This window comes from Miniopterus natalensis, chromosome 20 (assembly GCF_054644295.1).
Source record: "Miniopterus natalensis isolate mMinNat1 chromosome 20, mMinNat1.hap1, whole genome shotgun sequence".
Classification (NCBI taxonomy): Eukaryota; Metazoa; Chordata; class Mammalia; order Chiroptera; family Miniopteridae; genus Miniopterus; species Miniopterus natalensis.
Window position 1 is genome coordinate 25351035 of NC_142100.1, and position 27910 is coordinate 25378944.

At 54.9% G+C, this 27910-nt stretch overlaps 1 protein-coding gene and 1 pseudogene across 1 annotated transcript; both read left to right on the plus strand.

Annotated features, from left to right (window-relative positions):
- Positions 1 to 1333: 1333 nt before the first annotated feature.
- On the plus strand, positions 1334 to 3508 carry LOC148090817 (interleukin-33 pseudogene; annotated as a pseudogene).
- Positions 3509 to 5202: 1694 nt separating this feature from the next.
- Positions 5203 to 27246, plus strand: TMEM120B (transmembrane protein 120B). Its single transcript, XM_087828733.1, has 12 exons — positions 5203 to 5274; positions 12877 to 12995; positions 13828 to 13944; positions 14504 to 14563; positions 15213 to 15308; positions 18141 to 18230; positions 23722 to 23787; positions 24307 to 24368; positions 25042 to 25134; positions 26067 to 26131; positions 26478 to 26546; positions 26991 to 27246. The coding sequence occupies exons 1-12, from the start codon at positions 5206 to 5208 to the stop codon at positions 27102 to 27104; spliced, it is 1020 nt and encodes a 339-aa protein (XP_087684859.1). The 5' UTR covers positions 5203 to 5205; the 3' UTR covers positions 27105 to 27246.
- The last annotated feature ends 664 nt before the right edge of the window (positions 27247 to 27910 follow it).

Consider the following 27910-nt stretch of genomic DNA (forward strand, 5'->3'; position numbering starts at 1 on the left):
CCGGTACCTCATAAAGATTTCAGGCAAACCACCAGAAGCTAGGAGGGAGTCACGGAACAGATTCTCCCACAGTGCCTCCACAAGGAACCACCTCTGCTGACACCTTGATTTCAGATTTCTGGCCTCCAGGACTGGGAGACAATACATTTCTGTTGTTAGAGCCATGTAACTTGTGGCACTTTGTTACTGCAGCCCTAGCAAATTAATACAATTCCCAATAAGTCCTTAATAAATACTTGTTGAATAGAGGGATGAATGAATAAAGGACAATTTTATTGTCAATGGCTCTTCAAAAGATGACAAAAGAGCTATCAAGGTAATAACTTTGTCCAACCTTTCAAATCTGGTGAATGATTGAAAACAGGCCCCCTCCCCAATGTACTTCATTTTCTCCTGTGATATTGTCACTGTATTTGATTAATACTGGCTTTGTCCTGTGCCTCAGCCTTGTCCTGGGCCATGATAATAAAGGCTGGAAGAGTGGGTGGCTATGGTGGTGGACACAATTGGTTGCTACTGAAATTCAACACCCCACCTCCCTTTCCTCCATGATGGCTGATCTCCAAATGTGTTAGCTTCCCTTTTGTCCAGGAAAAGTGATCCACTCCCTAGAGCCCGGGAGTTAATTATAATTGGGCAAACCTCTTCTGTAAAGAAATTTTTTTTTGGCTTTGCAGGCCAAACATTCTCTGTTTTATATATATCTGGCAACAGTAACTATGCTTTTTTTTTTTTTTAATCCTTACCCAAGGATATTTTTTTCCATTGCTTTTCAGAGAAAATGAAAGGGAGAGAGAGAGAGAAACATCGATGTGAGAGAGACACATCAACTGGTTGCCTCCCTCACATGCCCCAGTTGGGGCCCAGGATTGAGCCTGCAACCAAGTTACGTGCCCTTGACCGTAATCGAACCCATGACCCTTCAGTCCGCAGGCCAACACTCTAACTACTGAGCCAAACCGGCCAGGGCCATTTCTTTTTTGTTGTTGTTGCCAATGTCTTATTCTTGAACTGAGTCTTAGTTACATGCATTCTCTTTATAATTATTACTTAAACTATATGTTATCTGTCACAATAAAAAGGTAATGTATTTTCATTGTTGAAAACTGGGAAAGCAAATGTTTTGTTTTATTAAAGATAAAGAACATTGAAATATTTCTACTACCCAGACTCTGTGAGTGGTAGTTTTTCAGGTGGAAGAAAAAACAATATTTGTTAAGAAATCTTTGTTGAACAAGCCTTTACCTTTTGTTGGAAGAAACAGAAATTCTGAGAAGCTGCCAGCAGGTGGCGCAATGAAACAAGATTTAATCTTTTAGTCTTTTTTAAAAAAAAATTTATTTTTTAAAAAAGCAAAACAAAACAAAAAACATGAAAAGCCTCCAACATTTCATCTGGTCATTGGAAAACATTTTGGTGAATTTTCCACTACCTACAATCTTCCACCAATATCAGCCACCATACAAAAGAACCTGGTAAGTACGGCTTCATTGAGGGAACTGTCAGATCTAATTCTTCAAATACATCGAACAAAGAGAAAAACATAGAAAGACGTTCGATGTTTTCTCCTTGTTGCTTGGCAGAGGGCCTTTAAAATGATACGATGGCCAGAATCCAGGATATAGGGCTTTTCTGTGTCTACAACAAATGAGGACAGCGAAGGTGTCTATAATAAATACATTCCTCAGATATTGTTAGATGGCTTTTGAGATGGATTAGGAAGTGTTCAATTTCTAAATCTTTATCAAGCACTTTCACTCATATTTTGTTGATCGTGGCCATTGGAGGTTGGGGAAATTTATTATTATTATTATATCTTTATTGATTTCAGAGAGAGGAAGGGGGAGAGAGAGAGAGAGAGAAACATCAATGATGAGAGTCATTGATTGGCTGCCTCTGGAATGCCCCCTCCTGGGAATCCATCCCGGACCCCAGTCAGGGTGCCTGTGGCAACCAATCGGGGTGTGTGTCTCTCTCATGTCGATGTGTCTCTTTCTCTCTCTCTTCTACTCTCTGAAAAGCAATGGGGAAAATATTCTCCGGTGAGGATTTAAAAAAGAGAGAAAAGGGTACAAGCCGGCTTGAAGTGGGTCTCAGTGACTAAGTCTGTGACAGCTTGAGCATCAAAATAAATAACTATTATAATGGGTTATAACTCATTGACTAAAACAGAAAAAGATGAGTTCATGCTGATATAAATGAGTGGAAACTTTGATGAAAAGCCTCCCACAGAATACTTACAAAGGTGTCACGGTTATGCACACTGTCGGCGTTAGGGGAAGCAATGAGGAGTAGGTGGGAACTCTATGTTATCTTTGCAGGGTGTTTTAAAAATTTTTTTGGTAAATCTAAAAATATCCCCAAATAAAATATTTTTTAAAAAAACCAAACATAGGAGTTGGAATATAACTGCATCAACTACTGCCAAGTATTAACGACAGGAAACCTCATCACTTGAAACCAGCCCTTCATGTTTATAACTTAGAAGCCTGAGATATAAAGCCCGCCATGAAGTATTCAACCACTGAAATTTCCCCAGCAGAGATAAACAACTCAGCGAGAAAAGCCCTGGTAAAATCTCCCGGGTTGAGAAATTCCCAACAGGAGGCCAAAGAAATTTGCCAGATACACTTTATGCAGCTACGCTCGGGCCTTGCTGTAGAAAAGAAGGCCTGTTACTTTAGGAGAAATGCCACCAAAAGGCGTTCACCAACAACAGCTGGAGATGGCAAGGAGCCGCATCTGCCGTTCACGGGCTGTGGGAAGCACCTCGAGCACCTTGAACAATCTGTGGGGGCCTTTGCCTTTGATATGCCTACGGACCAGACATATACTACAACAATTGATGGCTCACGTATCCTAGAACGTTCTGTTTCCCTGAGCGCATACAACGATCAATCCGTTACTCTTGTTTTTGCTGGTGGAGGTTATGAGATCCGTGTTGAAGAACTGAGAAAAAAACAGAGACAGACAAGGTTTTATTCCGTTACTACGATTCGCAGTCACCTGCGAGTGAACCAGGTGATGGTGGTGATGGTCAGAAATTAATGGTAAGCCTGAGTCCCACAAAAGACAAAGACTTCTTGCTGCGTGTCAACAGCAAGGAACACTGTGGAGCTACAGAAATGTGAACACCTGTTGTCAGACCAGACCTTCTTTTTTCTTCATACAGACCCCGAGCTGTCTGCATGTGTTTCATTTGAATGTAAGAGCAGTCCTGGAGTGTTTACAGGAGTAAAGGATAACCATCCTGCTCTAATTAAGTTAAAGGACCAAACTGAGCATTCAAGAAGAGAGAATATTAAATTTAAGCACTCTTAAACTTAATGGGTTGGAAAGCTGTGAATCCTGGGTTGAGTAGCCCAAATAGATATCACTGAAGAGACTGTCAGAGAGAGAGAGAGAGAGAGACAGATAACATCTGAGGGAAACAGAGAGTGCTTAGCATGCCATGGAATGTTTTTCTCATTATGTTAAAATTATGTATTTTTTGAAATCCTCAAAACATAAAAATAAAAACTAAAAATATACCCCCAAACATGTAAAGTCAGTGCTTTACATATTGCCAGGCACTTTACACCATCCACTGCATTTAACCCTCACAACAATCCGACCAGAGCGACCCCCAGTTTACAGAGAAGGTGGATTAGGTTCTCAGGAGCCCACACCCGGCAGGTGGTTAGAACCGAGATTTGCACTCAGGTCTTCCTGACCGGGGCAGATACGTCACACAGCTCCATCCGGCGCCAGGCCGGTCCAGTAATGCAAATCACTGAAAAAGGACATCTTGATGCCTGAGGAGTAAACATTAAATGAAATCTGATAATGCTGTTTCCATTGCATTCTGCACCCGGGAACAGCAAGACGGGTTTAAAATTTCAAACACCTGCACGACATTTCAGGAAATAAAATTTCCATCAATTGGCCCGATGGACCATTCCCGTTATACTAAATTCACTTCATCTTTTTCAGGGTGCACAAGTGATCGTCTCACTTTATAATCAGTATACACACATTATTTTGGGTTCTACTTTTTTAATCACCGTGACTTCATTTACCTGTTTACAGGCATGCATTTCCCGCAGCGATCCCCGAAACAGCCACATAGTTTTCCCCAAACGCAGACTGCAGCTTCCTTCCCCGCCTCCCTGCGGTGGGACGCCTGCGGTGATGGGAAAAGCGCTGCTGTAAACATCTTCGCACAAATCGCTTGTTCAAATCTCTGGGACTATTCTGAGCAAGGGCATCTTGTGGGAAGCGGATGGAGGAAAAGTCCCTGGAATTTTCTTTTTTGTTGCTGTTCCACTTATGCATGCATTCATTGGTTGGCTCTGCGATGGGCCCTGACCAGGGATGAACCCGCAACCTTGGCGGATCCGGGTGATGCTCTTAAGCCACCGAGCTCCCGGGCCACAGCCTGAGACCCTTGGCACCTTCGCGTCCCCTTGGGCAGGCGTTTTTCCTAGATTGGCTCTTGGCACCCAGCAGTGCGAGGGCAGAACAGGCAGTGGCTGGCCATGGGGGCTGAGATGAGAGATGTGACCGGGGAGCGAGGCAGGGACAGATCTCGAGGGCAGGGAATCTGGGTTCAGTTAGCTTTGCGGCGGCTGCGTCATGAGCGACAGAAACAGCTGTTGGGACAGTCACCCGGGGTGGCAGAGGTCAGGGATCTAGGACGTTAACTAGTTGCAGTAAATAATGACAACGTGACATGCCAGGGCCCTCCCTGTGCTGCCCCGCCCCGCTCGGCGGCCCGATGGAGAGCCCGCGTCAGTCCCCGCGACCCGGGCCGCCGGCTCTGGCGCAGGCGGGGAAAGCCCAGGGACGCTGCGCTTTCCCGTCCCCCCAAATCGCCTGTCTCCCGCTCGACCGCGGACGCTGCCAACAAACACAATGTATCCACCTAAGTTACAGCAGCTCCGCAGGCGCGGGCCCGGCCCGGAGGGACCTCGCGAGGCGCAGACCCGCCCCCCGCCGCGCCGCCGACGTCTCCGGGCCCGCGCGCGGCGCACGGGGGCGGCGCCGGGGGAGCGCGTGCGCACGCGCGGGGCGGCCTCCCGGCGGGGGCGGGCGCCGGGCGGGGCCGTGACGTCAGGTGCGCGCGTGGCTCCGGCTGCGCAGGGACAGCTGGCGGCCCGAGGACGGCGGGCGCGCGGCCGGCAGTGGGGTGCTGTGGCCCGCCGCCCCGCCCCGCCCCGCCGCGCCATGGCCGGCCCGCTGGAGCGCTGCGAGCGCGAGTGGCACGAGCTGGAGGGAGACTTCCAGGACCTGCAGGTGAGGCCTCGCCGCCCGGCCCCTCGGCTCTGCCCGCCCAGGTGCGGCGCCCTCCGCGCCCCGCTCCCCCAGCCCGGGCGGCGGGCGCCCGCAGGGCCCCGGGGGTGCCCCGGGCCGGGCCCTGGAGGCGGGTGGTCGGCGAGGGCCAGCCCCTTCCCATCGCCCAGCACTTGGGCGCTTCATCCACTTGGGGCGCCCGGTCGAAGCCCCCATTTCCCGGCCGTCGCACCGGCTCCTGGCTCCGCGCACCGCCTTCGCTGCAGAAAGTTGGTCTGTGGCCTCCGAGGGGCAGTTCCAGGCGTGTCCACGCGGGGGGAGGCCTGAGGGGACAGGTAGGTGCTGGGGCTCCGAGAGCGCAGCCCAGCCCCCCACCTCCGCAGGGGCGTCCCCTAACCCCACGGGCCCGGCCCGTCGGCTGGGGCGGCTCAGCTGCAGCCCCGTTTGCAAGAGGCGCCGGGGAGACGTTCGCCTGGAACCCGTCGGCTTTGCTTAGGGACCGGGGACCCCCCTTGTCCGCCTTCGGGGCCCTGGCTTGGTGGATGGCATCTGTCGGCGCTGACAGCTGGGCGGCCCCCCAGCGGGGTGAGGGCTGCTCTCCTGCCCTCGCCCTTCTGGCCCCGGGCCTGGCAGGGGGTGGGGTGGGGGCAAGAGAGGCCTCTCGAGGGAATGGCTTTGCTGCTGTGGGTCCGGGGCAGGGGTTCTCAGAGGCCTCAGGAGACCTGGGGTTGGCCAAGGGGACGCCTGGACCGTTTCTGGAGACGGGGCCGTGCGGTCGCAGCTGCGGGGACTGTGTGCGTTTTCTCGGAGCTGGGCCCGCTCCCACACCTCCGCCCAGCTCCTCCCTGCCCTGGCTGAGCGCTGACATTTCCCCCGAGCCTGTAACTTCTGTCCACACTTGGCTGGCCTCTGACGTGGCCGGAGGAGGGGAGCGGTGACGCCCAGGGTGCCTGTAATGGGTCTTTCTAGACGTGAGGCTGCAGGTCAAGGTGAGCAGAGCGGGGACAGTTTTGGGCGCGAGCAGAGGGGAAGGCACCCAGCGCCACAGGGTCTCCCTTCGCGGGCCTGCCCAGCATGTGTGGGTTGGTGCCCTCTCCCTCAGGTCTAGGGCCTGGGTCCCGGGGACCCTTGTCGTTGGGAAAACTCGGCCACTTCTTGGTGCTTGGTCCTGCTGAGCTCTCACATCGTGCCCCGGGGGGGGGCGCTAGGGTCCGGAGTGGGAGGAGAGGTTTGCTGTGTGGAGCTTCTGTTCCCCATTCCTTCCCCTTGCCCTGCCTTAGACAGGGAGGAGGCGTCGCCTTCACACTTCAGAGCTCCGCAATTAATGCAATTAACAGCCATCAGCAAGTCCTGGCAGGCAGAGGCCACGGTCTGATTTGCTGTCCTGCTTCTGCGCGGCGTCTCTGGGGTTCCCGTGTGCGAGGGACAGGGCGGAATCGACGCTGGCTCCGGATTTCATCCCCTGGCGCAGAGCGAGGGCCGCAGAAGGGCTGAGCCGGTGGAGGCGGTGATGTCGCCTGCTTAGTGCTTCAGCAACAGGGCCGCTTGGGGAAGAGGGACCCCCCGGCCTCGGGCTTCGGTGGCAGCTGCTGGGCCAGAGGCCAGTGACGGATGGAAAGCCACAGGGTCCCCTGGGGGTTAAGATAAAAAAAAAAAACCCATACAGAACACCCTGTCTTCAACTCATAGGTGAGGAAACTGAAGCTGGGGCACGCTAATTTATAACTGGGGCGTCACACAGCTATTTGGTGATAAAGTCGGGCACTAGAACTTAGTTCTCGAAACGTTCACTTCCCACGTCTGTCTGTCCTTGTATGGGGAGGCCCCTCCCTGTCATATTAAACGTGAGAGTTCTGAACGCCTCAGATGAAAGTCTCTGGAAATGTGTATATGATAAACAGGGTGTCACTGGGTATGTATTGGACAGACTTTCAGATGTGAGTCATTTGTTGGGAACAAGGGGGTTACAACAGGCAGGCAGGTGGGCAGAAGGGAGCCAGAAAGGGTAGCAATAGGAAGGGTTTTCGTGTGTTTTTTTTTTCTCCACCAGAAAACCTCGGTCTATCTTAATTTTCCTACATCTACCTCAGCATCTGGGCTTCATGGGTTCCATGCCTGTATCTCTCCGATTTCACCTTTCTTGGGGCGACGTAGACCGTCTCTGGGTTTTTCCTCTCCTTCCCTTTTACAAATGAAGGGAGGAAAGGGGAAACCTAACCCTCGGGCCCTGGAGCGTTTGAAAGGTCTGTAGAATTCCTCCCTCCCCCCAAAAGTCATAATCTCTGGGAATTTCCAGAGGAAAGGATCTGATTTCTTTTTATTGTGATTCACATCAGCCAGGGCCTCGCCGGACTCCCGGACAAGGTCAGGTCGCTATAGTTACTTTGGTTTTGGGCTGGCTGGGGTTTCAGCCGTCCATGAATTGAGCGTGGCCCCGTGGCCGGTGGCATGACCACAGGACGTCACTTAACAGACACGGGGGCTAGTAAGTAACAACCAGGAGCATGTATTTAATTTGGGGACATTAACCAGAAGGGGACTTAGCTGTCTCGTTGGCAGAAACAACAGAAGGCCTCCATCTGGTGACCGGTTCCATTTGAGACCACAGGCCCGGGTTGACTGGATGAAAGGCAGGATTGGGTGGTTCATCTTGCCCCTGCAAAGAGCATCTCAAAGCACAGGTCCCACCAAGGGTCTGCTGGAGATACCCCCATGCAGGAGGGTAGCTGGGGACTCCAAGGGAGGCAGGAATTGTAGCTCCCTCACCTCCCAGAACCACCCATGGACAGTGGTCAAGAGGCAGCTGCTGTGCCCTGGATGTGTCTCCCTCTCATCAATGTTTCTCTCTCTCTCTCCCCCTTCCTCTCTCTCTAAAATCAATAAAAACATATAAATATATATATATATTTTAAAAAGTGTTGATAGCATTAACATATATATGTTAATATATAATAACATATGTAACATATATAATATATATAACACATAATAATAAAACATATATGATAACATATATAATAATAACATATATAACATATATAATAATAAAAACACATATATATTTAAAATATATATATATTTTAAAAAGTGTTGATAGCATTGAGAGTTGGTGAGATGTGGACAACTGTCATATGCCGTGGGTGAGACCGTAAATTGGTACAGCCACCCTGTGGGCAGTTTGCCAAGATCTGTTAAAACTAAAAACAAGCCTACACCCTCTGACCCAGCAATTCCATTTCTTTTTCCCAGAGAGACTCTTCCCCAGAGAGATCCTAGCGTGTGTTCCCGGGGAGGCAGGCCGTGCAATGATATTAACCCGTGGTGCATCGTGGGTGGTAGTCAGGAGACTGGAAACAACCTAAACGCCCAGCAGCAGGGGAATGGCTTAAATAGACTGTCGCGACTCCACAGCAGGACATGCTGCACAGCGCTAAAAGGAGCGAGCTAAATGCATTCTGACATGGGTAGATTTTGAACGCGGATTTGCTGAGTAAGAAAAGAAAGTTGTGGAATCGTATGCGTATTCTGATACTGTTAATATATTTTTTTAAAAATCGAAAGTACGGCCCTAGCCTTGGCCAGTTTCCCTCCGTGGGTAGAGCGTCAGCCCGTCGACTGAAGGGTCTCGGGTTCGATTCCGGCCAAGGGCCTGTACCTCGGTTGCAGGTTTGATCCCCAGCCCCGTTTGGGGCTTGTGCAGGAGGTAACACACTGATGTGTCTCTCTCACATCGATGTTTCTCTTCCTCTCTCTCTCCCTTTCACGCTCTCTGAAAAGCAATGGAAAGAATATCCTCGGGTGAGGGGGAAAAAAAAATCCAAAGTCTGTGCTTTAAAGCATAAGCTATGCTGTTATAACAGAGAGAGTCCCCAAAGAGGCTTTCTTTCTCCAGGGTGAGTGGGATTCCAGTTATCCGTGGCTGCGTAAAACAGCAATCATTGCATTTTGCTCACGGATCCTGTGAGTCAGGAATTTAGACGGGGCACAGTCCAGACGGCTTGACTGTGCTCTGTGATGCCAGGGGCCTTAGCGGGGAAGGCTCAAGTGGCTGGCCGTAGCTCACATGCTGGGGCTGGAGTCAATTGGAGATGTCTTTATCCCTGCGGTGCCTGAGCTGGAATGACAAGAAGGTTTGTCATTCCAGCGGGGACTGTTTATCAGTGTCTACTTGCAACTTCTTCTGTACAGCATGGTGGCCTCAGGGTAGTTGAATTTTTTGCTCCAAGAGTGAGTGTTTCAGCAAATAAGGTGGAAGCCAGATGTCCTTCCACAACTTGTTCTCAGAAAATATATAGTGTCACTTTTGCCATGTATATGCGTATATATATTTTTTGGTCCAACCAGCCCCGAGCCTACCTATATTTAAGGGGAAGGAACAGACCCCCACCTCTCTATGTGAGGAGTGCTAAAGGATGGACAAGTCATGTTTTTAAACCACCACAGGTTGGAAGCTCTGTCATACGAGGTTACCTGGGATGCTGGTTGGTTTGGCCGGGGAGAGGACAGTGGGCTTTGCCATTTATATCATGTAGCTTTTGTCTCTGGTTTCAGTGTAACTGGACCCTTTGTTGCCATATGCCAGCCAGGGAAAGGGAGAGTGGAGGCCAAGCAGATCCTCATAGAAAATGTGGCTCAGAACTTATAGGCATCACTTCTGCTTGTATCCCATCGGCTAACTCTTAGTGGTGCCACTACCTCTGGCTGCAGGGGAGGCTGGGAAATGTAGTCTGTAGGCCGTAGGCCCAGCTACAGCTCTTTGGGGTCCTGTTGCTAAAAGGAAGCAAAGGAGAATACATATTAGGGACGATTAGTTTTTGCAACAGTGTACTTTTCATATATATATGTCTATGTATTTATGTGTATATATAGATACAGGTCTATATAAAATGTAGAAATACAGAGATACATAGAATACAGTCTGGAAGACTCCGTAGGAAAAGGTCTAGAAGAAACTGGTAACAGTGATTACTTCTGGGGATGGGAAGGAAGGACAGAGGTGTGTTCAAAGCTGACTCCAGCTGTAGCTGTAATGTTTTACTTTTTAATAAGGATAATGTCTTCATATTTTACTTTGAAATTATATATATATTTTTAAATATGTCTTTATTGATTTTAGAGAGAGGACGGGAGAGGGAGAGAGAGATAGAAACATCAATGATGAGAGAGTCATCGATCGGCTGCCTCCTGCAGGCCCCTGACTGGGGATGGAGCCCACAAGCCGGGCCTGTGCCCTGACCAGGAATTGAACCGCGATCTCCTGGATCCTAGGTCGATGCTCAACCGCTGAGCTATGCTGGCCGGGCTGAAATTAAATATTAATTCAAACTGAAGAGGGCCTGGTAAGCATCTGGCTGCTGATGTTGCAGTCTTGGTCTTACCTCCCCTTGGTGGCATCCAACCCCAAAGAGGTCACCAGTTCGATTCCTGGGCAGGGCATATATCTGGGTTATAGGCTCGATTGCCAGTAGGGGGTGTGCAGGAGGCAGCCAATCAAAGTGATGTTTCTCTGTCATCGATGTTTCTATCTCTCCCTCTCTCTTCCTCTCTCTAAAATCAATTAAAAAAATTTTTTTTTTTTTAAAGAGAGATACAGACAGGAGTACAAGGCAGGAGACCGAATTGGGTCCAGGATCTGGGGGGAAATTGCCCTCAATGGACAGTGAGCAGAATTTGAATCTGGGTGGTATTGGAGGTCATGGCATTGCAGGGTACCAAGGATACATTGTCCGTATTTGATGGTTGCACTGTGGATATGAGAGAAGGTCCCTGTTCTTAGGAAATACAATGAAGCACTAAGGCCTAAGGAAGCGTGCCCTCCACAGCTGACTCCCAAGTGGTTCAGGAAAGGAGGCGGCAAACTTTTTTTGGCGCAGAAGCCAAGTAGCGAGGATTCTAGGCCTTGCGGGCCATATGGTCCCTGTCACAACCTCTCGCTCTGCGGCTGTCGTCCCAGGGAGGCCACAGAGAACATGTAAATGAGCGGGCCTGGCCGCGCTCAGGGACAGCTTACTTACGGATACCGAAATTTCAACTTCATAGACTTTCACTTGTCACGAAATATCCCTTCGTTTTTTTGTTTTTTCCCCAACCAAGGAAAAACCATTTCGAGCTTACTGCCCATACAAAATCATGTGGCTGGATTTGGCCTGTGGGCTATAAATTCCTGACTCCTGATATAGAAAAAGAACACGCATGGGGACTGGGGTGGGGGGAGGCGTAATGCCAACCGCTGGTGAATCTGGGGGAAGGGAGGAGGGGAGTTCTTTGTCCTCTTCTTACAATTCTTCTGCAAGTTTGAAATTATTTAAAAATTATAAAAAGTTAAATAAAATAGAGACAGAATTTTCCTCCCTGGGGGCCCAGGAGGGAGCGACCGGTGACACTGTTTGAACTCGCGGGACGGAGCCCTCCTGCCGGGGAGCCGAGGGAGACCTGCTGTCCGCGGGCCTCAGTGCTGCCCTGCTTGTTCCTGCTCACGCCGTTTCCCTCCTCCTCCGGTACCTTCTGGCTTACCCTGCGTGTTTGGGGACCTGGCTTGGCAGGCACGAGAATTTAGGCTCCGGCCTCCCTGTCGGACCATCTCCCTTTTCTCTCCCTCCGCTGAGTATACGTGTCTCCACCAGCCAGGAAGACAACCGCTTTAAATGTGTTCATTGGATCGTTGTATTTCATCTCACGCTTCCCATCCCTCGCGCTGGCTTCTCCAGATTGTCGGTATTTGTCTCAGATGACCAAATTTAGAGGGACGGGCTTGCTTCCCGGCCTACGGCGTCATTTGGGGGTGGTGTGCGATGTCGAGAAGCGACTGTGTCCCATTCTCCCAGCTTTGGGGCAAAGTCTCTTGTATCTCCCGCGGCCTCGTGGCCCTGAATGGTTATTTCCAGGAATGAGGTATGGAGTTCATTGGAGTGACCTGCCCGGGGTAGGGCGGGTTGGCTGCCAGGGAAGAGGTAGGCCCTTCCCGCAGTCGACACAGTAAGAACTCTCTTGGTTGCCAGGATCAGGAACCCAGCTCCCACTGGCCTCAGTGGGGAGGAGCTTATGAATTCACATAACTGGGAGTATTGGATGGCATCACACTCGGGCGCGGTTAGGGCCAGGCGCTGAGATGAGCTGAGAACTCTGCCTCTTACCATGTCTCAGCTCTGTTTTCCTCTTTGGCTTCATTCTTAGGCAGGCTCTCCCCACTCAGCAGCCCCACGTGTGCCCGCTGCCAGGTTAGCAAACCCGGGAGAAAGAGCCAGTGTTCCCAGCAGGGTCCCGGGGCTGACCCTCCTTGGCCCATTTAAGCCATACGTCCGTGTCTGAACCAAACAGTTGCCAGGGGATTGGAAGGTACCGATTGGCCAGGCCTGGGTGACAGGACCACTCTTGGCGTGGGGACTGTCAGCTCTACTCATAGACCACCTGGACTGAGAGGTGGCCCCTCAAAGTCATATTTGAGAGGTGCCCCTCAAAGTCATATTTGGTTGCTGTTACCCTCAGGAAGAATGGAGCCCGGGTAGGAGAGGAAACGGTAGCCATGCCCCCTGACACAAGCAAACTACCCAAAATGACCTGTTCGTGTTCACTCATACACCCTGCCCCGGCTGCTCCATCCCTCAGGAAACGCACAGGATCTACAGGCAGAAGCTGGAGGAGGTGACGGCGCTGCAGACGTCCTGCAGCAGCTCCATCCGCAAGCATAAGACGCGCCTGAGGGACCTGAAGCGCGCGCTCCAGAGGTAGGTGGGCTCCCCTGGTTCTCAGGCTCAGAAACCCAGCTCAGAACTGGCTTGAGCACAGAATGGAAATTGTAATGGGGAAAAAACCAACCAGGAGCGGCTTCAGGCATCACTGGATCCAGGGCCAGGCTTACGCCCTCCAGCCTTTCTCCCTTCTGGCTCGGCCACCCCAGCCCAAGGCACCCTTTCAGCCAAAGGGGATGGAGCCTGCAACCCAGGTACATGCCCTTGGCTGGAATCCAACCCAGGACCCTCCAGTCTGCAGGGGGCGCTCTAACCACTGAGCCTGACCGGCCAGGGCAAGTTATTCCTTTAACAGTAGCGAGCACAGCCCCAGACCCTTCGTGTCCTAGCTTAGTTTGCAAAAGACACTGACATGTAATTCTGCTCTGTTGTAAGCTTTCCATTTAGTTTCCTTCTCATGATTAAATCAAAGTTATTTGGGGGCGGGGAGAAGGAATAGTGGGAAGAATATTGCCAGTAGATTTCCACTGAGCTCGTACTGTGTGTCCAGTATCATTCTAAATACCTTACATCTCATTTACTCACTCACTCGCCACAGCGGTGTTGTGCAGGAGGTGGGCCTGATGTTTGATGCGATGCCTGTTTTTTAGACACGGAGAGTAAGGCAGAGAGGTTGAAGGGCATCCCCGAGGTCACGAGGCTCGCTAGCAGGGAGCCCGCATCAGACCCCGAGAGTTCAGGTGGAGGACTGAGACTGCCAGAAGCACTGGGACGGAAGAAAGGGAGGGCAGTGGCCGGAGCCTCCGGGCTCTTCCTCCAGCCCGAGTAATGGCCCCTGCAGCTCCTCCGCCCTCACCTCTGACCCCAGGTACAAGCGCCAGGCCAGTCGGGAGGAGGCGGAGCTGGTTCAGCAGATCGATGTCAGCATCAAGGAGCGACAGAACATCTTCTTCGACATGGAGGCCTATCTGCCCAAGAAGAATGGGTAGGAGCTGGGAACACACACACACACAGACACAGACACACACAGACACAGACACACAGACACACAGACACAGACACACAGACACACACACACACAGACACACACACAGACACACAGACACACACAGACACACACACAGACACAGACACACACAGACACACAGACACAGACACACAGACACACAGACACAGACACACAGGCACACACAGGCACACACACACAGACACACAGACACAGACACACAGACACACAGGCACACACACACAGACACACACACACAGACACACACACACACACACAGAGACACACAGACACAGACACACAGACACACACACACACAGACACACACACACAGACACACACACACACACACACACACACACACACACACCCCGCCCCCTGCTGCGGACAGACGCCCAGGCCTAGGACACGTGGTCTGCATAACTCCCACCTTCCCGTTGGGGCTGCCCAGCGGTGCCTATCACGTCTGAATATTTTTGGTTGGGGCCACTCCCGGGGCTGTTAGGGATGTGGCGGCCTCACAGGTCTTTCCTTCCAGGCTGTACTTGAACCTGGTCCTCGGCAACGTGAGTGTGACCCTTCTCAGCAACCAGGCCAAGTAAGTGTCCCAGACCCCCGCCCGGCTTTATGGAATCCAGGCGTTTTGCTCTTTCAACTCAGGAGAGTTGGGACCCAACTAGAATTTTTGCATAAACGGAAAACCGCGAACAGTCAGCGCTCCGGCTCTTGGCCTCTCTGGCGCGCTCCTCCTCGGCGGGCTAACCCCCGAGAGAGAAAGGATTCCTCTCTTCCTTCATGCAGTCCATCAGCTGAGGACAGGACTGCCGGTTTCCCGTGAGAAACGGCTCTGCTCCGTTCCACGCCTCGCCGTACGCTATTCTCCTGGAAAGCCGACAGTCGTGTCCACCCAAAAGCGATCAGTTTCTAGAGAAATGGAGCCCTGGCGTTTCCATGGCAGTAGCTGGTTTGGGGAGGGGACCGTCTCTGCTCCCTGCCTGTCCCCAGCACTCCCGGAGCCCTAAAGAGGGAGTCCAGGGACGTGGGAAGCTTTCGGCCCTTGTTCCCTAATTGATGGTCACCACTCCTTCAAGGTCAGGTCTCCCCTTTTAGTGGGATCAGAAGGTCCTTACGGGATATAAGTCAAGGCCCTGATGGGCCAACGGTCCCGCCCCCGATGGAACATAGTTATATTACTGCAGATGCAGTGATAGTCACGTGACCTTTCCTGGGCATGTCTGTTGTCATAGATTCGCCTACAAGGACGAATATGAGAAGTTCAAGCTCTACCTGACCATCATCTTGCTCCTGGGTGCTGTGGCCTGTCAGTTTGTCCTTCACTACAGGTAACGCAGCCTGGCGGGGTGTGGGGCATGCTGGGGGCGAGGGGGCCCTGGGAGAGGGATCTGGGGTCCCTCCTGCATCCGCAGTGTTTGGTGTGACGAGATGTGTGTAGATAGCGAAGGGCCATTTCTCATAAGAAGTAGCATCCTGTCCTCCATCCATCCATCATCCATCCATCCATCCATCCATCCATCCATCATCCATCCACCCATCCATCCATCCATCCATCCATCCATCCATCCATCATCCATCATCCATCCATCCATCCATCCATCCATCATCCATCCACCCATCCATCCATCCATCCGTCATCCATCCACCCACCCATCCATCATCCATCCATCCATCCATCCATCCATCCATCCAATACCTACCAAAGGGCTGCCGGAGATGCCTTAGAATGTGGTAAAGAAAGAGCCCCATTTGGTATACTTGTGCAGTGGAATATTACTTGGTCATGAAAAAGAAACGGCGTCCTAAGCCAGGCTACGGCGCAGGTGAATCTTGAAAACGTTACAGGGTGAGGCAAAAGTAGGTTTACAGTCGTGGGTACGTGAAGCCGTTTCTTTGTATGATTTATTATTTTCCGTACAAACACCTACCTGTAAATCTCCTTTTGCCCCACCCTGTATGTTACGTGAAAGAAGCCGGTCACCACAGGTCACGTATCGTGGGATTCCGTTTCTGTGGGACGTTGAGATCAGGCAGCTCCATAGAGACTGAAAATAGATTAGTGGTTGCCTGGGGCTGAGGGGAGGGTGGAACGGGGAGTGACTGCTAATGGGCGCGGGGTTTCTTTTGGAGCGATGAGAATGTTCTGGAATTAGGTCGTAGTGAGGGGTGCACAGCTTTGTGAATATACAAAAAAAAATCCCATCAAATGAATACCTTAAAAGGGTGAATGTTATGGTATGTGAATTATATACGTCAAGTACAAAAAGAAAGAAGGAGGGAGGAAGGAAGGGAACAGAAAGACAGAGAGACAGAGAAGGAGAGAGAGATGGGTGACAGGTGGCCCAGGTTTGCTCCCGGCTTTGAGACTAACTGGCTGTTACCACGGGCAGGTTCCCTCTGGAACCCCGTCGATACAATGAGGGTAACACCAGTGCCCACCTCACAGGATTCCTGTGACGATTCAGCGTGTGAACACTGTCCGTGGAGGGCTCTGCCCAGCGCGGGGCACCCGTGGGTGCATTGAGAGCATCGCCGTTGCTGTCCGAGTAGGACGAGGCCAGGGGCCGGAGCCACGGTGCCCCAGGGGTTTCGCTTCTCCTTGTGGCCCTGGGTTTCCTGCCCCAGGGGAGGCGGTCGAGCACAGCTCGGGCACTTGGCCCGCGCGTTAGGGGTTTATTTCCTAGCAGGCACTTGGCTGGGAGTCCACTTGCTGGTCTGGCCACTCGAACGTCCAAACAAAGGCTCTTTTAGGCCCTGGGCCCGTGCCTGCCTTCTGCCTCGGGCCTGGCCCGCTTCCCTGGAGGGCAAAGGCCGCACCCATTAGTAATGCCAGCTCGCACACCCCTCTGGAAGGGGGTGAGAGTTCTCAATGGGCAACCAGGTTCCTGAGCTGGGCCTCGGGCCCTCAGAGGCAGACCTGTGGCGTGGTGTCCAGGGCCTGGATGTTCCCACTGCTCCCCACCCGGTTCTGTCTTCATTTCCAAGGGGCGTCGTGTAACAAAGCGCCAGGAGCTGGGGGCCTTAAAACAGCAGAAACAGGTTTCCTCGCGGTCTGGAGGCCAGAAGCCTGAGCTCGAGGTGCCGGCAGGACCATGCTCCTTCTGCAGGCACATGCCTGGGTTGCGGGTGTAATCCCCAGTCGGATCGGTGTTTCTCTTTCACATCGATGCTTTTCTCTCTCTCTCTCTCCCCCTTTCTCTATCTCTCTAACATCAGTAAAAGCATATCCTCGAGTGAGGTTAAAGGGGAAAAAAAAGACCCCGAGACGGAGAGATGATCCTGGATTAACTGGTGGGCCCCGTGTCATCACAGGGGCCTTATACGAGGGAGGGTCAGAGTCACGGTAGGAGATGTGAGACGGAAGCAGAGGCCGGACCTGTGCGGGGCCACCTCTAGGAGCTGGAAGAGGCAGTGAAACGGATTCTGTCCTCGAGCCCCCGGAAGGAACACGTGGCCCGTTTCCGACTCTGACCTCCAGAGCTTTAAGGGAGGGAACGTGTGTTGCTTCAGGCCGCGAAGTGTGTGCCCCGTGGCTACAGCAGCTACAGGAAACGCAGACCCTTCGGCCCCCCGGCCCCCCACCGGGGCACAGCCCGCTCCAGCCGCCGCTCTGTCCGCCTCCGAGGCCTGCTCGGGCCTGCGGCCCCTGCACAGGAGGCAGGGAGCTCTTACGTTCCTCTCACCCACAGCTCAGGCCACGGGAGTTGGTTTTGTTCGTGCCACAAGGTTTCCAGCTGGTTTAAGGGGACAGAGGGAGTTCGCATCGTGTCACTGCGGGTGGCGTAAAATAGCCTATGAAGGTTTCCTGACGAAAGCCCTCCTGTCGCCGTCCCACCAGAAGCGTCACGTCGGACGGGAGGAATCTGGAAGGGAGACGGGCTGTTGTGGGCTAGGTGGCCAGGGAAGGAGGGAAACCTCAGCGAGCGCCTTGTGGGCGGATAGGATTCGGGCAGAAAGGCAAGGAGGGCAATGAGCACTCAAGGGGGAGGGAAGACGCCTGAGGGCCAGGCCCCCTCTGCCTCCCGGGGCCCAGGAGGGGTCCGCAGGCACCCGTTGTGGGCAGCCCTCGGCCTGGTTCGCTGTTCCGTCGCCCTGGGGCCGGGACCGCCGTCCCTGGTCCTCACGCCTGCTCCCCTCCGGGGGCTGTTTCTCCACGCCAGGGTCACGGACGAAGTCTTTAACTTCCTGCTGGTGTGGTATTACTGCACCCTGACGATCCGGGAGAGTATTCTCATCAGCAATGGATCCAGGTAATTGGGGGCCCGGCTTGGCGGGGCGTGGAGGGGAGCCAGGGGAGGGCTGTCACCCTCAGCCTGCATTCCCTTCCTCCTTGGGGTAGTCCGTCTCTTGTTCACAAGAAACCCTAACTCACACGGGCTCAACACAGCAGGAAATCTATTTCCTCATGTCGAGAAACGGGCCCTTTGGGGTTGACGTCAGGTCAGGTTTCATCCAGGTGCTCAGACAACGCCGTCAGGACGCGGCTTCTCCCCCTCTGGCCTCTGCCGTCCACTGTGCTGTCCGTTCTCAGGTTCCACGTAGGGGCATCCGGCAGCCCCGAGCTCAGGTCTTTACTTCTAGCGTTCCCGGCAAAACAGGGCACATTCCTCTCCTGCAGGAGCCTCCCTGGGTCCCACTGGTGTTCGCTGGATCCCGTGCCCATCCCGGAGCCAGTCGCTGTAGCCAGAGACTGCGCCGCTGTGATTGTCCGGGCGTGAGCCCCCTCCCCCTGGCCCGCGGCTGTCCTTGGGAGCCTAGGAGCTGCGTGTCGGGGAGGGGCTGGTTCCCCAGGGGAAACTGGGATACGGTCACTGCGAGGACGCCCGGGTTCTGAGTGCTGGTCCCCCACAGGGAGATGAGTCTCCGGACTCAGTTGAGATCCACGGCTTGCCCTGCAGGACCCATTTCCCATAGTTCTGATTCCTTTTTGGGGTGGGCACCGGAGCCCCTCTGCACCATTGTTCCTGTCCTTTCCTAAAACAAGAAGTTACAGCTTCCCAAGCCCTCCCCCCTTCCTCTCGCCTGGGGGCTAATCAGGAACAACCAGGAGCATGTATTGAATTGGGGGCGTCTCCCAACTCCCCGAAATAATTTGCCGCCGTCTCACTTTTCTGCCCAGTGGTCCCTTAGGGCAGAGCCCTGCTCTGCCGGGCGTTACCCCGAAGGTAGAGCCAAGAGGTACGGACCAGGGGGACGGCCGTCCTCAGGTACGCAGCCCCGTAGCACGTAGCCTTTTAGAAAAGATCAGTGTTTCTCAGACTGCGCTCATTCCTGTCCCCGCCACACCATTTTCGCCGCGTCCTTGTATCGCCTGGATGGTCATTTCCCCCGCTTTTTATTGCTATTATTTCTTAATTTTTTAAAAAATGGATCTTTAGAGAGAGTGGAAGGGAAAGGGAGAGCGAGAGAAACATCGATGTGAGAGTGAAACATCGACGGGCTGACTCCTGCTCGCCCCCTACTGGGGGTTGATGTGCCCTGACTGGGACTCGAACTGGGGACCTCTAGGTGCCCTGGACGCCGCCTAACCGACTGAGCCACACCAGCCAGGGCATCATTTAAATCAGCCGTATTCTTTCCCCCACCCCCCCCTTACTTAAATATTTATTTTAAAAGGAAACTTTATTTCACCACTTTACATGGAAAAGCGGCATCACTTGCAGGAAGGAGGAAGTAGTATGAAAAGATCACTTTGTTGTCGTTGTCTAATCTATTGAAGGCTCTGGGCCCGAGGCCTGCGGTCTCCTACGTGCGTGTTCGCGTGTAGAAAGGGAGACGAACGGATCCCGGGACGCGTTAAAGGCGTTCTAGCATCTACCCGGGACCCTCTCCTGGACTGAATCAGAACAGAAGAGATAATTCAGTGTCATCGAGTGTTCCACGCGAGTGTCCTCGAAAACTCATTGATACGCGCCCCATGCTTTGGGAAACACTGAAGCAGAAAATCTTACCCAATATATCACATTCATAGTTTGCCTTAATTTTGGTGAATAGCACCTCTCCGCTCTGGCGTGTGGTTGGAGGGGAGCCAGGGGAGCATTTAGTGGGGAAATGGGCCGGGGCGTTTGGCTTTTGGTTACTAATTGTCTCCCTGTAGTGTGGACCTGCTGTCTGTCTCACCCACCTGGCAGTGACTCGTACTAAGCGTGTTTGGGGCACGCTGTGTCTCTAGTAGTCACTAACCCTTTAGTAAGAGTTACTCTTGTCAGCTCTTTTTCTAGTGTGACAAGCTGTGGATGGGAGTTACTAGAGAGAAGGGAGCAGGACTGAGTGGAGGTCCCTGCAGGTGTGGGGCACACTGGGAAAGTGGGGGGGGGGACAAAGGGAGAAAGTGAGGCTCCAAAGCCAAGCCTTATTTGCCAAACGTGTTAGCTGGGGCCTATTCCTGGGCTTTTCCAGTTTGCGCTCTGACGGGACAACGGGAAGTGCTGTCTCTGAGCTTGTAATGCAGAGCTTTGTGTGTGGTGCACTCTGTCCCCGCACACTGGGCCCCTACCAGGGAACAGCGAAGAAACGGGTAGCTAAGAGGGGGGGGGAGGGATGAACACGACCTCTCTCATCTCTGACGCGTCCCGGGGCCAGCTCGGGAGCTCAGCATTACTACCCAGTAAATGCCCCATGGCCTCTGTAGAAATGAATTCAACCCCAGCTCTGCAATGCGGCAGGGTCCTTGGGGCCACACCCGTGTCCTAAGGACAGGTGGCACTGAGCCATGTGGGCTTCCTGGAGGCTTGGTGCCCAGTTTTGGTCTGACCGAGCCGCTTTCATCCTGTTCGACATCGCTCTTGAGACCTGAATCCGGGGTGTGGCCAGGGGAGCAGGCCTAGAGAGGTGGGGGCGTAGGGGGGCTCCCCCGTGCTGGGATGGATGAGCCACCCTTGCTGTGTGCCTGACGCCTCGCATGTTTGAAGTAGCTCATTAGCTCAGTTCGTGCAATAAGCAAGTCAGCTTCCCTGCAAATTTTGCAAATGATGGAAAACCACCCCCGGTAGGAGTAAATATGAAGGGGATTTACGGGACTATATAAATCGTTCGAGGAGATAAAAAGGGCTCAGCGTTAACAGCCCCCACCCCCACCCCCTTATTCAGTTGGCGCCTGCTCGGGCTCCCAGCGGCGCCGGTGGGCGTCCCCCTGGAGCAGCGAGCCCGGGGTTTCCTCGGTCTCCTCGGCGCCCAAGTCTCGGTGTGATTTTGAGACGTCTGTGTGACTGGTTGTGCCTGGGTCACACGCTCATCCCTGAGCCCATCTCTGTGGCTGGAGGGGGGGGATGCGGAGCCCCGATTGGCTGGCTCTGGGTGAAGTGCCCTGTTATATGTATTACTCAGCTGCACCCCAAGCCATCCAGACCAGGTGTGGGGGTGAGCTGGTTCCCCGAAAGAAAAGCTGAGGCCTGGAACCAGGGTGGGGGTGACGGACAGACAGGCCAAACAGCCCCTGTCTCCTCCAGTTAGTTCTGGGCCAGAACAAAGAGTGGACCAGGCATCGTATTCTTTTTCCTGGCCCGTGGGCACCGGGCTCTGACGAGCCTTTAAGGCGTCGTGGTGGCCGGCGAGGGAGCGATGCTCCGCGTAGAAGCCGTATCCTGTGCACACGTGCGGACGCGGCCAAGGTGCCCTGTAGGGAGGGCCACGGTCTTCCTGGGCACAATCCGCATATGCCAGGGCTCGCTGCCCCTACGTTCTGGCAGGGGCACCACCCTTCCTGGGGCGTCTGCCATCTGCTCATGAAAAAGCCCCCCAGCCCTGCAAGCTTCGTTTCTGTCCAAAACAGACCCGGAGAGTGACTGCTGCTGGGTGCAGGTTTCTTTGTCCTAAAACTGATAGTGGTGATTGTGGCACCAATACAACCCCGCGAATCTGTATTTTAAATGGGTGCATCGTGTGGTGTCTGAATGATACCACAATGAAAGCGTTATGTAAACACACACACGTGCCCCAGACCTTGCCCAGATCCCTGGGGTGTGCAGGTGGGCGATGGGGCCGGGCAAGAAGCGACTCCTAGCCTCTCCCAGGGCCGCTGAGTGGCAGCTGTCATCGCTGGGCCCTGGGCACCGCAGGCCGTGAAACTCGAGGCTGCTGCTCCCCAGGCTTGCTGCCCGGAGCCTGTGTCTGACTCGGCCGCTCCCAGGGGAGAGCTGCAGGGAGTGGGACAAAGGAGCACGGGGCTTGCCAGGGCCCCAGGACCTGTGTGTGGCTTGGCAGAGGACTGGGAAGGTTCCAGGGAGGCTCCTTGGGTGCTCTTCAAGCTAAAAGCCTGAGGATGGGGCCAACTGCCTTTTTTCTATCAGCAAATTAGTGCCAGGGGCCCCGTAGACTCCGACAGGCAAGGCAGGGACACGGAAGAGGGAGGGACGGAGCCGAGAAATGAACGGACGTCTTGTCTCGTCCCATGAACTCCGGTGGCAGGGGAAGGCCAGCAAAGGCCTGAGACAGACTCAGGGACTTTGAGGGGCAAAGGGGTTCAGGCCCAGCGTTCCTCACAGGCTGCCCGGACTCGGAGGGGCAGTGACAGCCAGGACCCCTCCCCTGCCGTGGAGCGAGAGCCCTGAGCTGGGGGAACGCGGGGTTCTGGCAGCAGGGGCCCCGCAGCTCCTGGGCTGGGTGAGCAGATTCGCCAGGGCGCGGGGCTCCCAGGGGGCGGCCGCGTGCGGGGTGGGGCGGGACGCCGCGTGCCCTCTGCCATGTCCCCGCTTCCGTCCGGGGTGCTGTAGGCGGCCGCGGCTCCGTGGACGTGAACATGCGTGTTCTGTGTTTATTCGACACACTCGCCGAGCACCTGCTCTGGGCAGGGACAGCGGGAACCAGACAGACAAGACCCCGCGCTCCTGGAGTTGGGGTCCGAGTGGGGCAGGGGCTCAGAAAACAAAGTGAGAGAAAAAATAACGAACAACTTCAGACAGCAGTGAGCACCGTGAAGATGGAACGAGATACTGGGACCCGGAGCGGGCTGTCTGGCTGGCTCAGCTCGGCCGGCCGGGGGAGGTCTGGGGGGAGGCCGGCCGGCCGGGGGAGGTCCGGGGGGAGGCCGGCCGGGGGAGGTCTGGGGGGAGGCCGGCCGGGGGAGGTCTGGGGGGAGGCTGGCCGGCCTCGGTCTGGGAGCAGAGAGGACAGCAGGTTCGAGGCCCTGCCTGTCAGCTCGGGCTACCGCGAGGAAACGCAGCCGGGGCGGCTTAAACAACAGAAATGTATTTTCTCAGGATTCTGGAGGCTGCACGTCCAAGACCAAGGGACCAGCAGGGCTGGTTTCTCCCCAGGCCTCTCCTTGGCTTGCAGACGGCCCGGCCCCTGTGTCCTCAGGCGCCTTTTCTCTCTGCGCACGTACAGTCCTCTTCGTATTAGGACACCAGTCCTGTTGGATCGGGGCCCATCCTTACGACCTCATTTAGCCTTGGTGACCTGCTTAGAGGCCCCATGTCCAAATACCGTCAGATCCAGCGCTAGGGCTTCAACCTAAGAGTTTTGGGGACACGCAGTCGAGCCCTTAGCGGGTCCTGCGGTAGCTGTGGTTCTAGGAGGAGAGGACAGGGAGGTGGGGCTGTGATCTCGGGGGAGCTGGGAGCCACCAGAGGCCCGTGTGCTTTTGTGGGCCCCGTGGCTGACCGGTGAGCGGTGTACGTGCGGTCGGGCGTCTCTGTAGGGCAGGGAGGAAGGCAAAGCCCCCGGCACGCACAGGCTGGGGAGCCAGGAGGTGCCTGGGCTTCTCTCCCCGCCTGAGCTTCCCCTTCTCTTGTTCCCTCCGAGAATTAAAGGCTGGTGGGTGTCTCACCACTACGTGTCCACGTTCCTGTCCGGGGTGATGCTGACCTGGTGAGTGCCTCCCGCCCGGCCCAGCCCCTCCCCCCGTCCCCAGGCGGCCGTGCACAGGGACTGGTGGTGGGTGACGGGGCATGTGGCTTTCCAAGGCCCCCTGGCCTGGGCTGATGGGGCCAAGGAGAGTGTGACCAGCTTACAACCGAGCCCTGGGGAGTTTTCCTGGGAATGTACCATCCGCCTGCTGGCCCCGGGCGAAGGTGACCGGGAGCAAGGCTGGACAGAACAGCCCAGGGACAGGGCTGTGGCACCGAGGAGTCTGGCCCAGAGGGAGGGGGAACCCGTGGGAACTTCGGCTCCAAAACTACACGGGCTCCCCTGTCCCTAGAACAGACTGAAAGCAGAGATGGAGTGGACTGGGTCTAGCCCCACGGACACGGGTGGTCAAGAAGGGTGGACCTTGGGGACTTGGGTTTCACTGTAAAACCTTTCTGTCCCTCTCAGTCGGAACAGGATGGGCGGGATGGAGGCCTGATATCCCAGCACCCCTCACCTTTCTCCCCCACTTCTCCGCAGGCCTAACGGGCTGATTTATCAGAAGTTTCGCAGTCAGTTTTTAGCGTTTTCCATTTTTCAGAGTGAGTATCTCTCGCCTACATTCAGGGGAGGGGCCACGGTTCCCTGTGGAGGGCCCCCTCCTTCCCTGTGAGGGGTGTCTTTCCCGGAAGGGAGAGGGGCCTGGGGGAGGTCCCTGGCCAGTCTGGGGCAGGGGAGGGTCCAGAAATCAAGAAAAGAGCTACCTGCCCCCCAGATCAACTCCATCCTACCCCTCAACCCCCACCCCCACCCCCGGAGCCCCCATCGCTGCCTTTTCCTTCCCTGGACCAGAACCGGACCTTACAATCCCGCCCTGAGGGGTGACCGCTGGTAACAGGTCTGTGTCCTCTCGAACACTTTTATTTACAAACACGTATATACATATACGCTGCGTTGTACATGGTCCACGGACACGGGATCCCTCTGTACGCATGGCTTTGCGTATAACCTGGGTGTGTTTTTTCCTTTTAACAATCACCATGGGCATTTTTCCACGTCAGCACAAATATCCCATTGTAGGGAACTGTCTTGCCGTGTGGGCATCTTTTGCGTGCCTACTGCGTGCCTAGGAAAGCTCTAGAAGTTTCTAGTCTAGAGAGGTGGGTGTGTGTGTTGGGGGTGGGAGAGGGTTTTACCCTCTGGGCGGCGGAGACGCACCCCTTTGCGGTGCAGGTGTCCCACAGTCCTGGGGCGCTGTGCCCCCTCCCCCTGCAGGCTGTGTCCAGTTCCTGCAGTATTATTACCAGAGGGGCTGCCTCTACCGGCTGCGGGCTCTGGGGGAGAGGAATCATTTGGACCTCACCGTGGGTGAGTAGCCGGCCTGGGGGTGGAGGGGCAAGTACCCGCCCCTGCCTGCTCCCCCAGACCTCGCCCCTAACTCCCCGAGCGGGAGCACGGGCCAGTCAGGACGTAACAAGGCCTGCCACACCCCGAGCTGCTTCTCATAATTCATCGTGGATTCCGTTTCCGAAGCTACATGGGAGACCAGCTGGCTTCTCTGTTTCTTTTTAAATGTCTGTTTTTCTGTCTGTGATTTATAATACCGGGTGTACCCCAAAATGTATGCACACTGTAACAGCTGATAACTCAGTTTTGAAAATGAAATGTAGTTTAGGAAACACTGACTTCATAATTAATTATTCAAAGTGTGTGTATACATTTTGGGGGGACACCCTATATAAATTATGTGTAATACGTCTACATACAAATATATAAACATATACATGTATGTATATTGGGAGTGTGTGTAACTTTAGCTCATGGGGTGGGTGTCCAATCAGGAAAGCTTGGAGACCTTTCATCTAAACTCTCAGGGGAAACTGTTTTTAATGAAACTACGCTGTCTTTTAAGATGGTCATGTCTCTCAAATTGCTCCGCAAAGCAGGCCCTGCTTTGTCAAGACTCTGTTGCCATGGTGCAATCAAAAGTCCACTATAGAATGCAAATTAAATTATTAAAAGCACACCAGCCTTCCGTAGTGTCGTCAGGCCCACTCGTTCTCGGTGACGTGAGGCTGAGGGCCGTCGGGCCAGGCGACAGGTGTGCCCATTCTCTGGGTGGTTTTCATAGCGAGCGCTCACGCACCCGTAAGAGCTGAGGCCTGTCTCCCCTCCGCCCCCCCTTGTGTGTGTGCGTCTAGCTAATCTCAGGGTGCCTGGCATGGCTGAGCAGTGGGTACATGGCAGGGCCGTGGGGGCACCCGAGTCCCCCCCTCACACAGCCATCCCCCTCTCCACAGAAGGATTCCAGTCCTGGATGTGGCGGGGCCTCACCTTCCTCCTGCCCTTCCTGTTCTGTGGCCACGTGAGTACCCTTGGCGTTTGTGGGTATCCCCTACTCTGTGCTGACCCCCAGGAACAGAAGGTCTGCAGGCCTGTCTTCCATTCACCGGCCACCCCTGAGCTGGGCCTCATGGGGTTCCAGGGCTATGACAGTCCCCCCCGGGTCCAGGGGTGCCAAAGGCAGGAGCTAGAACTGGCACTTGGGCTACTCTGTCTCAGGGTGCGCCAGTTCCCTTTAGGGGGTTTTCAGTGTCTCAGGGCAGTTGCTACCAGAAGCTGGGGGTCCTGGTGCATCCCCTGGGGCTTTCCCACGTGGTCCCCAGGGGACCTGGGGGCTGAGCAGAGCCTGCCTCCCTCCCTCTCTGCAGTTCTGGCAGCTCTACAATGCAGTCACGCTGTTTGAGCTCTCCAGCCACGAGGAGTGCAGAGAATGGCAGGTATGGTGTGTGTGTGTGTAGCCGTGTGTGTGTAGCTGTGTGTGTGTAGCCTAGCCGTGTGTGTGTGTGTAGCCGTGTGCAGCGGTGGTCCTGGGGAAGGCTGGGCCGGCTCAGGAAAGATTCCTTCTTTAGCCCTCCCCCATGGGGCCCAGTCATCTCTGCTGCTGGGGCCTGGGAGACGGTGGGAGGGAATTGAAGAGGCCTGGGAGCCCCTCAGGGAGGGCTCCCCATTGAACGCCACCGGGGCCCAGGAGCTCCCCTGGCCCCTGCCTGACCCTGAGGACTCAAGTCCTTCAGCCCATTGGCCCAGATCTCTGCCTTTCACTGGCAGAACCCCGCGGTTTGTGGGGAGCTTGTGCTAAAGGGGCTCTGAGGCCTGGGGGTGGGGTGGCACTTCAGCAGGGGGAGCTCAGAGCTGGCCCGGCCTTTCCTCCTTCCGGCCAGGTGTTCGTGCTGGGGCTCACGTTCCTGGTGCTCTTCCTCGGCAACTTCCTGACCACACTGAAAGTCGTGCACACCAAGCTCCAGGAGAACAGGAACAAGGCGAAGCAGTCGTGAGCCCCGGGACCGTGCCCTCCAGCTTCTGTGAGCCCCGGGACTGGCCCTCTGGCCCCTGTGAGCCAGGGGACTGCGCCCTCCAGCTTCTGTGAGCCCTGGGACCACGCCCTCCAACTTCTGTGAGCCCTGGGACCGGCCCTCTGGCCCCTGTGAGCCCTGGGACCGGCCCTCTGGCCCCTGTGAGCCGGGGACCGCGCCTTCCAGCCTCTGTGAGCCCGGGGACCACGCCCTCCAGCCTCTGTGAGCCCCCGGACCAGCCCTCTGGCCCCTGGACTTTGAGACTGTAGGGGGGCCTCAGTCGGCACCCTTGCTGCCGATTTCTCCTCGGCAGTGCCAGTGGCCACTGGGCAACAATGACCTCAGGGGCCAGCGGCCGCACCAGGAGCAGGGTCAAGGCCTTCATCCCCAACTGGACGAGAGGAATGTGACCCCAGCCTGTCTGCGCAGTATTAGCCACCCCACCCTCCCTATCTATTTATGACATATTTAATATGGGGGCCTCCCCCTCGCCCCCGCTGCCCTGGGCCAGACTGGGCAAGTCCTCCTGGGGGGAGGCTAAGCCTCAGGGAGCCCCTCTGTCCCCACTCCTGGCATTTGAACGCCTCAGGGTGGGGTGTGGACATGCCTCCCTAGGTTGGGTGTATGACCTGTGACTTAGAGTCCCAGGTGGGGGTGGAAGGCAGGCCCTGGGAGTCCTGTGGAGCCTCCGTCCCCAGGCGCACGCTTCTGCTGCAAGCGCCCACCTCCTCCCGGCCTCCGTTTCTCTGTGGGGCGGGTATTTAAGTTCTCAGAGAACCACTGTCTGT

Coding starts and splice junctions, on each gene's coding strand:
- TMEM120B (XM_087828733.1), top strand. CDS start 5,206: ATGGCCGGCCCGCTGGAGCGCTGCGAGCGCGAGTGGCACGAGCTGGAG. Junction 13,945..14,503: donor TATCTGCCCAAGAAGAATGG/GTAGGAGCTGGG, acceptor CTTTCCTTCCAG/GCTGTACTTGAACCTGGTCC. Junction 26,132..26,477: donor CCTTCCTGTTCTGTGGCCAC/GTGAGTACCCTT, acceptor CCCTCTCTGCAG/TTCTGGCAGCTCTACAATGC.